The 12,629-nt window shown below is 43.9% G+C and overlaps 1 protein-coding gene across 1 annotated transcript; it reads right to left on the reverse strand.

Annotated features, from left to right (window-relative positions):
- Positions 1-821: 821 nt before the first annotated feature.
- ISL1 (ISL LIM homeobox 1) lies at positions 822-12,147 on the reverse strand. Its single transcript, XM_086868266.1, has 7 exons — positions 11,958-12,147; positions 11,691-11,799; positions 10,624-10,813; positions 7,443-7,702; positions 5,153-5,439; positions 3,569-3,736; positions 822-1,291 (listed from the first exon to the last, which is right to left on the reverse strand). Exons 2-7 carry the CDS (start codon positions 11,716-11,718, stop codon positions 1,175-1,177), a joined length of 1,050 nt encoding a protein of 349 aa, XP_086724392.1. The 5' UTR covers positions 11,719-11,799; positions 11,958-12,147; the 3' UTR covers positions 822-1,174.
- Positions 12,148-12,629: the final 482 nt, after the last annotated feature.

Here is a 12,629-nt window from a genome sequence, read left to right on the forward strand (position 1 = left end):
ACATCATATTTAAGGAAAGAAAAAGGACAAAAACACATAGAATTAGACATATAATTCAAAGACCACGGTACAACCTTTTCTTTTTTTTTTTTTTTTTCTTTTTTACTTCAGCAAACAAAAAAATAGTCAACTGACATGAAAAGTGGCAAGTTTTCCGATAATAAATAATAAATTACTTTATAATTTTGCAATGCAAGAGCAAACAAAAGGAGTGATTTTTTTTTCTTTTTACTTTTCCTATTTTTTTCTTTTTTTACTTTTTTCCCTATTTTTTTTTTTTTTCTAGAGAGTGAGAGAGAAAGAGAAAGGAAAGGAAAGAGAGAAAAACAGTCGTTATAACCAATGACTATACACATCCCTGGGGAAGGGGAAGGTTCTTGGGCAGACACATTTCAAACACAATCCCGAGACGCTTTGTGGCAAAATAGAGGTATACCTTGTTGCAATGTTTTTATAAATTCGCCTTTAAAGAGGAATTCAAAAACCTATTTTTAATCGCATCACACTTATTAGGGGGTGGATCTCAACCAAACAAAATCAAAACCCCGCTACAGGCATGCTAGAAGAGACCCAGGAAAGAACCCCTTGTTAAGAGTCAGCTAAAAACAACATTGCAAACCAATGCAGCTCCACCTTCCTGCAAGGAATCTTTCAACAGTGCAGGGCTGAATTGTCTCTTTCCTGATGATGGAAAACCTACTGGAGCGTCTTTTGGCAAGGCTATCCCCAATATAGAAACAGCACCATTCGGAATGGGAGGGACTGGATAGAAAGTCCCTCTACCTTGGTTTCTCCCTAAGATGTGCAGTCAAATGAAAAGATTTTCTTTTTTTTTTTTTTTTTTTGAGATCCACGAGTACAAATCCTTTATATTTGGAAAACGTCTTTTCGATACTCCTCTGATCTTTGAAAAGCGCAGGGTTTGCGGTTCTTTTAAGTATTTTTTTTTCTAGTAAGATCCCATGATTGTCTTCACAGTGTTGCTACCATATTACCTTGTCTTTTCAAATATGACTCCGTTCATCTCATGGAGCAGTTTCTTGCTAGGTTCGTTACAGAGTTGTTAAATATTCTTTCCCCCTAAATTTCGAAGTCCCAACACGTTCACTTTGCCACTCTCTTCAACAGGGGTGAGGGTAAGGGCAGAAACAACAGATATTTGAATGAATGTTCCTCATGCCTCAATAGGACTGGCTACCATGCTGTTGGGTGTATCTGGCAGCTGTGAGGACATTGATGCTACTTCACTTCCAGTAGAATTGGAACCAGGTCCTCCTTCTGAAAAATTAACCTGCCAAAAAGAAAAAAAAAAAGAAAAAAGAAAAAAAAAAAGGAAAAAAAAAAGAGAGAGAAAAAAAAAAGAAGAAAAATAAGAAAAAGAATTGTTGCTACAACTGTAAAACTCAAAGAAAAGTAGCAGGCAAAGAAGAACACAAAAATAAATATACAAGGCATGCAGCCAATAGGCCTGATACATCTCCACAGGAGGCTGTGTCACTGCTGGTTGCTCTGTTTAGCTTCCCCATTGACTTCACAGGAACCTTCTTCAGGCCTTCGGCCAAATCACCAAGAAAAAGTGATTTAAAAAATGGAAAAAGAAGACTGAAAAAATCAAGCAAATAAACAAACAAACTTATTAATGAGGCCTTCTTTCCTGTCTTGTGAGAGTGACAATCCCAATAGGATGTTCTAGTCAATTATTTAGGAGTGCATATGTTTTCTTGACATGAAACTGAAAGATTACTTTTTTCCCCTTTTGTGCACATACCAAAATAAACCTGGAAGGAGCATCCAGGAACAGAAGGTATTTGAAACCAGCCATCCTCTTTCATTCGTGATTCACGGCTGGTGCTATCTCTTCTTAATGAGAGTCTGTTTGATAAAAAAGGTCACACTATTCCATCCTAACGTGCCCCCGCTGCTCCCGTTAGTTTAGCAGTAGTGCTGGGAAAAGGCATGATTTGAAGGGTGGAGCTTTGTTAATCCAGAAGCATTTCTTTGGCACCTATTTAGCTGGCCAATTCTGTGATTAAGGCCCTTTCCAGATTAGATCCATGCCTTGAATGGCCAGTAAACAGTCTGTTCCTTCCACTGTTCTTTAACTCTTTTCAGTATCACATATTATGTCTAACGTATATCAATATTAATTTATTAACCTAATGGTCTATTTGCCTATATGTGTATGTGTATTTGGACTATCCATCTTCCATCCTTCCCTTTTTTCCTTTTTCTTTAACTATTTAATACAAAATCTCACTGCATCAAAGATTTTTAAAGTCTCGTATTTTGTTAAGGCACAGTAAGTAAAGCAACTAAAGGAGATAATTTTTTCTACCGTCTGATGGACAGCATGATTAAAGCAGTGGTTACTTTAGATGTAAGAGGATGCAAATAGCCCTGCTGCTGTGCTACTGTTTCCTGAGCAAGCATAGTGTGCCAGCAAGGGGAGCACACTGCAGACTGCTGTTGGGCAAAAGAAAAGGGATGCTGCAGGAGGGCATGATACTAAACCGAAAAGGTCTGAACACAGTGCTAGATTCAGCTACAAACCTTTGTCTTCCATCACTTGGTATATAAAAAAAAAAAAAAAAAAAAGAAAAAAAGAAAAAAAGAAAAAAGAAAAAAGAAAAAAAAAAGCCCAACAGATCAAAAAAATGTTTGCATGTTAATTTTTCGTGACTGTTATTCTGCATCCCTGAAATACTATACACAACGTACCTTATTATTTTAAAGATCTGGTTTTAACACACTCAGGCCAGGAAACTGACTTAAGAACTTCTCTCCTTAATTCACCTTGTTGGGCCTAAGTATTGTTGGTGATATAGACCGATATTGGCTGCCAAGGGACGTAGGCATAAGGAAGTGAGTTAAGGAAAGAATTTATTCTAACAGGTCTATTTTTATTTTGACTTAAGGTAGTTTATTATATTGCTTGAATTTTTCACCTAAATATGTACTAGCAAATTCCTTTCCAAAGAACAACACTTAATGTAAGATATATATATATATATATATATGTATAGATTCATGTGTATATAAAGATACATAAAGTTATATCTAGAAATACATGCTTAAGACACGGACTTTGAAATCTTAATTAAGAGATCATATTTGACAAAACAAGGACAATGGCTGACACTATAATAATGTATTTAAAATTAATCCTACAACATAAAGGCAAAATCAGCCTGAAGTGGGGAGGGGTGAACTCTAGAAACTGTTTTCACAAATGTAAGTACAATTAAGTGACATATAAGGAATGTCTTGGTGAAGTGCTTTCAGTTTTCAGGAGTGTGCGATCTATTATCAGACCTGAGTCAGGCCTTATCCAAACTCACACTCAACTCAGAAATATCTCTGCTCTACATTAAGGTCGATTTTGCTCCAAGCTCTGTGAAATCAATTCAGTTCTCTGCTTTTACAGATGCAGTCATGCCTGCCTTGCAATTTCTGGAAAACCCAGCTAATCTGCATTGCTTGTCTCTCTGAGAGCATCTGGCACCTGGAGTGAATCGCCCATTGCTCTGACCCGGGTACCGGCTGGCTCGGGCTGGGAACCGACACTTACTAGTTGCTGAAAAGCAGGTTGGTCTATGTCACTCTGCAATGCGAAGTCACTCAGTACTTTCCAGGGCGGCTGGTAACTCTGCACCTCCACGGGGTTCGCCTGCAAACCGCCGTCATGTCTCTCCGGACTAGCAGCCACCATTGGAGTTCCTGTCATCCCTTGGATATTCTGTAAACAGCCCAGCAAAAGATGTTAATGAGCTTGGTTAGCTTTATTGTATATAACCGCTGAGTCAATAAACTGCTTTCTATCTTATCTATACGGTCGCTTGTATTTGCTTTGTTAATCTGCTGTGAATGTCTTACTCTATTCTACTCTAGGTCAGCCTGTTTCTACTCGCTACATTTATCACGGTGGAAGTTTACTTTCTTTCCCTTTAATCCTCCTATTCGTCCCAAGGCATACCCCCTCTGCCCCAAGCTCTCTTGAACGCGAGCGCTCAGTATCCCGACTGCCAATGGACGTCTCAGAGCGAGAAACGGGTAATCCTGCTCCCTTCTATAGCTCGCATTCAGTCTGGTTTTGTTTTAACTGGATCGTATATCCAGGGCACGGCAGACCTGGGGTACGTCATTACCGCGCTCTTTAAAAAAAAAAATAAAATAAAATAAATAAAAATAAAAACAAAGCTCCAAACAAATAAACAAATAAACAAGACCACCCCAGCCCTCTCTCAGTATGCCCCGTGGTGCAGGCACAGTGTCCAACATAACTCCAAGCCTCGACGAATAGATTGTTCAGGCGAGTTAATAACACCGTGTTTTATTGCATTCCAGCAGGGTAAAATGAAACTCCTTAAATTCCACTTAACTAGGCAGCCTTATGAATTAATAGTCGTTCTCGGGTCAGTCAATATACACAGGGAGAGTAACAGACTCTTCTTCAAGTGGACTTACAACAACAATAAAATGAAACAAATTTAGCCTAAAATGGAGACAGACAATTTGTTCTGTTGAGCCCAGTGAATTTCACTTGTTTACATCACCCATGCATCTGTGGAAAAGAGCTCTACATAGATATAACTATATCAAAATTACCCTGTAAACCTGTAAAAATTTGCATTGCATTTGTCTTTTTCTGCAGTAAGTGCATTGATAAACACACACACTTTGTAGTATATAGTGCTGAGAAAAACACCTCTTATTTTTACTTTTTTTTTTTTTTTAACTATTTTTACTTGTGGATTTACTCGTATTTAAAAATACGGAAGAGGGCAAAGGCATCGCTTTCTCCTTAAGGAGTCCTTTGCATTTGCAGTTTAAGTATTAGATGAGACCGGGTTTATTACATCCCATAAGCTCTGTAGGTCTCATTCATGCTGCAGAGAAGTTAGTCTAAGCTCCTGTGTATTCTTAGTCCCACCAATTCTAAGCCTAAATCGGCTCCTCGCTGTGGTCTGTTTCGATTGCATTGACAGCAGAAGCTAACAGGTAATGGCCAAACGGTATCGTTTTCATTGCTTCAGGGAGATCGCAAAAAATTAACAGCATCAAACTGAGCACTGGTGCTGTCCGGCTGGACATACATCAAGCCTTTCTCCTTGGGAATTAAGGCAACACACGGACAGAAGCTGAAGCCACTTACAGTTTTGTCATTGGGTTGCTGCTGCTGAAGTTGCTTCATCATAATGCTCCTTTTTTTGTCCTTGCATCGCTTGTTTTGAAACCAAACCCGGATGACCCTCGGGCTGAGGCCAGTCATTTCTACTAGCTGCTCTTTCATGAGGGCGTCAGGTCTGGGGTTGGCAGCATAGCAGGTCCTCAAGGTGTGAAGCTGTTTTTCATTAAGGACAGTCCGGACTCGGGTGGTCTTCTCGGGCTGCTTGTGGACGTGGGGCCGCAGAGCTGGCTGTCTGGCAGAGATAGGTTCTGCTGTAAGGGAAGGGGAAGGGAGGAACAGGATCCCCATGAGTAGGAAGCAGGGAGTCTGCAGAGACGATGACTCTAAGCTGGTGGGACAGGGGAAGGTGGGGGGCGGGGGGCGGGTGATGAACCCTCTTTCAAAGGCCATTCAAGCACTCAGATCTATCGGAGCTGCTGCAGCCTCCTCTGCCTTATGCATTGGTGGAGTGACTGACATTTCTAACTCCACAGACAATTAATTTGCAAAAACAAACCACCCCCCTAAAACCCCTAATGACGGAAGCTTGAACCTGTATGAAACTTGACACGGGAGGGCAAGTTAGCTAAGGTGTATGTGCCCTAGAAAAGGAATAAGAGAGTTTTATGTATTTATTTTCTGACAAATCACCAAAACAGACCGTTGGCCCGAAAATTAGCGAAAGAATACTTCTTAAATTAATCATAAATCAGGTCTGCTTCTGTTATAGTGAATCTAGCTCATTTTAGCCAGAAGCCATGATAACGTGCAGCGGCTCCCGGCAGTTTGGCGCTTCCAAACCAGAGCAAATCAAGCCAAATCCTCTGCACCATGCCAATGGGGGGGAAAAAAAAAAAAAAAAAAAAAAAAAGCCTGTGAGAGCTCTGTATCTCAAAGCACGGGAGATGAGATTTATCTTAAAAAGTGGAGGTGCTTTGTGCATTTGCTTATGCTTGGGATGAATAATTAAAAAATATTTATAGACCTTTTAAAAGGACAGCAAGCCCAGGAATTCGTGGAAACTGCCAAGAAATGCAAAACTATGGGTGGCATCACATCAAGAACTCGAAGTGGTCCTGGTGTTCTGCTATTCTTCTGTGCGTTGTGTAGCTGTAGCTGTTGTGTGTAATTTGACCCAGTCAAGGGAAAAACAAAAACAGTACTTTTTTTTTTTTTTTTTTTTTTTTTTTTCTTTCCCTAAAGCTGTTTAGCTAACAGTCAGAAGTGTTCGCTTTTGTGCAGTCGGGTTCCGACTTTTCAAATTGTAACAATACATCAGCAAATGTGATGGCGACGATACGGGGGCTTCAAATCTTATCAGTATTGTACCTGCCGACACACTAAGCCTTTCGGAGACATGCACAAACACGATACAGGGAGCACAGTCTCTCTAGAATTCTGCCCTGATCAGTTACGGGATTACTTCTCCCTATATATAGATATGTCACTTGAAAGCAGCTCAGAAGAGGAAAATGAACCCGTTTTAGAATAGCTGTACTTACAAATAACTTTCCAAGTTAGTTACTTGCACAGCAAAAAGCCTAGCCAACCTTGTATTGTCCAGCCTACTTAGCCTCATAGAAGTGTCCCTAAAGCTGAGGGTCTCTGAGTATCTGACGTACCCGTCGAGAACTGGAAGTGTGAATGAAGCTGTAAGGTGGGGCGACTCTGAAGTTACGAGACTGAGTTTTGAGATGAAATTCTCATCAAATTACATGAAACGTTTCAAGAAGGCAAGAGTCACTTTAAAAAGCAATTACCGAAGATTAGCTTGTTGACAGTTTTAAATTACAGCCTAAACGCCAGCCTGTAGTTATGAAGTCTATCTTTTTTCAGACCCCACTTCCTCCAGCGCTCAGAACAACTTCTCCGCTCGCTTCTTAGGCAGCGGAGACGTCTGAAAGCGCAGACCTGCCCTCCGCAGCGGTTCGCCCCTCTCCGGCTCAGGCTCAGGGCTGCTCGGGGCTCGGGGAGAGCGATGGAGGAATCCCTCACCGGGCTCGCGGTGGGGGCAGGAGGAGGGCAGGCTGGGGGCGCGGTCCCTCCGCAGGTGTTCCGCCTCACTCTTGCCGCGAACGCGGGCAGCCGGACCCGCGGCAGCCCCGAGCGGGAGGCGCGCCTCCGCCGCCGCCTCTCCGCGGGCGCGCACGCTCGGGCCCGGCTCTCTAGGGAGGCGCGGGTCCCGCTGGGACCGTGGGGCTGTCCCCGCCGCCCGGAGCGGCACCGGGCATCGCCAAACCCCGCGGGTTTCCGCGGCGCTGGGCGCGGGCGGTACCTGCCATCTGCAGCGGCCGGGCGGGATGCAGGGGGCTGAGAGGGTCCCCGCCGCCCAGGCTGGCCCTCTCCACCACGTCGTGGTCCGCCCGGCAGAAGAGGCCGTCCTCCCGCAGAGCGAATTCATCGCCGGGGATGAGCTGGCGGCTGCAGGCCACGCAGCGAAAACACTCGATGTGGTACACCTTGGCGCGGGCGCGCATCACGAAGTCGTTCTTGCTGAAGCCGATGCTGCATTTGGCGCACTTGATGCCGTATAACCTGAGCAGGGCCCAGCCCAGAAAGAAGGAGAAGGGAGGGAAGGAGGGAGAGCACGGGAGGGGGAAAGGGGAGGGCAGGGAAGGGGCGGGGGGGAGAAAGGAAAGGGAAAAAGAAAGAGGTTTTCACTCCCGCTCGTGGACAGCCCCTGGCCCCACGTAGACGCGCCACACGCAATCCACTGTTTTAAAAATCATGGAAAATACAGAAGCCAGAAGAGGAAAGGAATAAGCCGGGTTCACTTGCAGCCAATGCCCCGACCCCCGTGCCGTAAAAGGCGGAGTGGACACAAACACGCCGGTGGAAGAGGAGAGCTGGGAAGCAGAAGTGTAAGAAGAAACAGAAAAAAAAAAAAAACCAAAAAAAACAAAAACCACCCCCTTTCTTCTCGAGGATATCCGACCTCTCCCTCTTGCCCCAGCGCTCGGGCTGCTGCAGGAGTGGGGCCTCCCTGCTCTCTCCCTGCCTCCTCACCTGACCTAGCCTGACCTGGGGCAGAATTGGACTACCGGGCACACCAGGGAAAGGCGAGACTGCCGAAGCTGCCATCCAGGACACAAGCCTGCCAGCTTCACCAAATTGTGATACTTTCTGTGCGGAACGCATTCAAGACTTGTGCCGCTCGATGCGTGTTCGGACTGCCGTCAACTTAGCCTCTGGGACCCAGCAGGGATGACTGCCAGCACAGGGTCCCTTCCCCTAGTCCCATCTCACCAGATTAATTTAATACAACAATATAAGCATAACACACATGCCTCCTCAGGGTCACATATATATAGCAGTGTAACTCCTCTCTCCCGCCCCCAACAAAAAGGCAGTTTTGGTGCTCTGGCTCTGCAGCTTGTCTCTACCTCAGCGTCCCTGCCCCGTCCCTCCTCCTCCTGACGCTCCCACCTTGAGCCGGGGCTCAAGCACTCCGGTAGGAATGGGAGGGCAATCTCTCGCTGACAGCCCACAAAGCAAATTATGACTTTCTGGAGTGGGTGGCAGGATTCTCGCCTCCCATGGAGGAGCAGACGACCGTTCAACCACCAGTAGATAAACGTAAGAAAATGCTCCCACTCAGGTGTCGAACTGCACACTCTCTCGTCTCCCACCGGGTGCTTCTCTGAGAAGTCCTTGCTATGATTAGAGCTAACATCTTTCCATAAATGTATGAGTACATGCGCCCATGAACGCTCACAATCCACGGGACGGTGAAAACTGCTCCTAAAACTGAGCTAATATTTATCCCCACCAATTTCCTCACCAGTATACTTCTTTAGAGATACAGTACGTAATGCATACTTGTAAGTACACACTTTAGCTTTTATGGTTATAGAAGTAATACTATATTCACCGCTACATATGCCCGAATAACACAGTTTTGAGAGGAAAAAACCCCCAAACGGCTAAACAGCAAAATAACAGAATGATCGTAAAGTAGGTGCAATCATAGGTACAAAAGTTGCGGTGATTGCCCTCCGGTTTGACACTTAGAGATTGGCTCATGGTCTAATTCAAAGCCAACTTGTACGTAATGCACCTTTTCCTTTTTAATTGTAGCAAATTAAATTTATTCCGTATTAATTTAAAGCAGCTGTTTGTTTTTTTTTTTCTTTCTCCCGCTCAATTCTATAAGGAGGTAAGTGAACACATTTCTGACCAAACGTTTTCCTTTCGTTTGAATTTAGAGAAAGGACAACATTTAAGACAACGATTCCAGCATTCTCTTAAAAGTAAAAAATTAAAAAAAAAAAAACAACCACTCTGGTTTTCGCCATTTACGAACTTGGAGAGTAATCTCACAATAGCTTGAAAGAATAGTCTGCTTATAAATTGTGCACTAGCCAAGGAAGGACTCGAGGGTTTTATTTCAATTCAGATTACACAGAAATTAGAAGATATCTTAGGAGGCTACGTGTTTTGCTTCCAGAACTTTCTGAAAAAAAAAAAAAAAATACTGTTCATACCTCAGTGTCATACAAACTTATGATTTGGCAAACCCAGTAGGCGACACTGAAACGGATCAGCATGACCCAGGAGCACAAATAATAAACACACTCGAAATTCCTGCTTTGGTTTCTCTATAGTGTCAGCATTGGCAACTCTCACATTTTATCAGTTACCAGATTTTAATGTGAGGAAGGAAGCGGCTCCATTATCTAAATATACCCAATTGTTCGCGAACAGATGATGGGCAATTTGATCTGCTCTGTCTAATTCATCAGTACAGATAAGATAAGAAAGAAAAGGCAGTCAGATATCACCAAAGGGGTTAATATTTAAAAAAGATTAAATGTCAGTTATTTTAGCTAAGAAACATTTCGGTCTAGCTTTTAACATCCCCAAAAAGAATCCTTCAGTTCGAAGGAAATTTGGCGTTTGTTTTTGTTTTCCTTTTGTTTTTTGTTTTTGATAGGCCTAGTTTAAGTAGGGTTTTCTCTTTTTTTCTTTATTTTTTTTCCCCTACCCGTGTGTTTATTTTTACGGCATACATGCTTGAAATTTCTTTCTTTAGAATGCCACTATGTCTTTGCAGAAACACAGAGATGCATTTCTCAGGTTGTCTTGGAAAGTGATCTGTTCCGTGTTGCTCATAATATCTACACTTATGAAAATATTCTTCGTTATCTACAACAACCTGCGAATCTAAGCACTTGGTTAGAATCGCAGGATGCATTGCTAAAGTCCTCGGAAAGGTCCTACACGGTCCCGAACCTAGTTCTAGTGATACAGGTATTTGCATTTGAAAAGAAGAAATAAAAAACTTCACTACTAACTTTTTTCCTCTCGGGTCTATTCATGGGAAAGCACCTAAAAACATACCAATTATCTTTTACCCACTTCCTCACAGTTTTCCCTCTTAATTCCTCCGTCAGGTTTATAAAGTTAAAAAGAAAAATAAAATCTCACCGAACAGTTAAACAATGTAAATGGCGTACCTGATATAATCTCTTTTACAGTAGGTTTTGCCATCCCTAACAAAGCACGTACAGGTCTCGTCCAAATACTGATTACACTCTGCACACTTCAAACACGCCGCATGCCATTCCAAATCCGGAGAAACCCTCAGAATATACTGATCGTGAATTTGATTGCCGCAACCGACACATAGGGAAATCAGACGTTTTTCTGAAATGAAAATAAATACATGATTGACTAACCGTTTGCTCTCCTACAGAGATAAACACACTTTTAATGTAATTCCCTTATAAAGCTTATTGTGGGAGCGTTGTTTGGTCTCTGCCTTTTTTTGTTTGTTTGTATATGGGGGGGGGGGGGATGTTTGTTGGGGTTTTTAGGTTGTTTTTCTTTAAAGAATATTACACTATTGGATGGTAATTGTAGTGTGCCATCAAAACCTTGTCTCGCCTAGAAAGGAGGCGGAACATATGTTAAAATGCAAATGTGAAGAATCTTTGGGATGAAGGTCCTCATTTCACAAACCTTGCACGGAATCAAAACTCCAAACTCCCACGTTGTTTAATTTTTATTTTATTGTTTGCTTGTTTGAATGCCCTGCCTTACAAGGAGAGCACCTATGTGTTTCATTTCGTATTTTAAGAGGCTCTGACTGGAAACGATGAAGCATGGTTGGGTGCACTTCCCACTCAGCCCTTTCCCTCAGAAGAAGGGAGTCGAGGCTTCTAGCAAGAACAAGCATCGTTACGGTTGTCACTTGCTCTCTTTTGCGAGTCTAATGCTAATACCGCTAGACCGACTAGGTGCTGGACAGTCAGACAGCCTCATCGCAGTTTATCACGAAAAGAATTTAAGCCTCCGTGGTTGGAGATCCCATCAAAATCCTGTCTGTTCCCCAAACTTTAAAAGAGAGTAGGACCCCAGGCTGTTAACATACAAGGCTACGACAGAGCAAGCATGCAGGCATGGTAACAAAGGCACCTTCTCTACCATTCAAATGAAGTTCAACACTTTAGCAGTTCGTCTGCCTGAGACGATTACAATAGACAGCACATTTATTCCAACAACGGTAAAGATTCCGCCTTACTTTTTGGTGGGTCTCCCATGTCTCCCATATCTGTAAGAGGGTGTAATGTCCACAGTGAAATGGTGTACGGTTTCGTTTTAAGACCCCAAAGTAGGTTTGAGAGCTGTCGCTAAAAATAAGAATAGTAATAATAATAATAATAATAAAAAAAAAAAAAAGTAGAAGTATTAACAGAGGAAAAAAAAAAAAAAAAAAAGAAAAAAAAAAAGAAAAAATCGAAATCGAAAAAAAAAAAGGGAAAAAAAGGAAAATGGCACAAAACACCACCGGCGTGGGAGACACTGTCAGGGCTGCGGAGAGAGAAGGGGACGCGCGGTGAGGCGCGGTGTGGGGCGCGGCGCCGGGGGCGCGGCGGGGTCCGTCCACGCGTAGCGGCGCGGCGCGGGAGCGGGAGCGGTGCGGAGCGGTGGCGGCGCGGCGCAGGAGCGGTGCGGTGCGGTGCGGTGCGGAGGCGCGGCGGTGCCGGACTGGGCGCTGGCGGCGCGGGCACTCGCCTCGCCCTTATCTCTTACTCAAACTTCTCTGCTCCAACTCAGCCCGCTCGCCATTGGCGCGACGTCACGCGCGGGCACGTCACGCCCGCGCGCGCCCATTGGCTGCGCGCGGCGCGGCGCAGCTGCCCTGATTATCATATTTCAGCGTCTGGCGGCGCGGCCGCCCGGCTCGGGTTCGCGCGGCCAACTTTTCCTCGCTCCTTATTTGTATTTCCCTTTATACTTTCGTCTTGTCGCTCTCCTCCATCGCCGTCGCTTATCTCCCGTCACACCTTTCATTTACCTCCCCGGCCCCCTCTCGGGCTCCTATACCCCTTTCCGCCGTCCCCGGGCTAGCTGCGCCGCATGTACCGTTTTCCATATGGATATACGTACACATGCATGCACGCACATATATATCTATAAATATATACGCATATATATCTGTGTGTATGTATACATACAT

Source organism: Cyanistes caeruleus, chromosome Z (genome assembly GCF_971803275.1).
Source record: "Cyanistes caeruleus chromosome Z, bCyaCae1.hap1.1, whole genome shotgun sequence".
In the NCBI taxonomy this organism is placed as follows: domain Eukaryota; kingdom Metazoa; phylum Chordata; class Aves; order Passeriformes; family Paridae; genus Cyanistes; species Cyanistes caeruleus.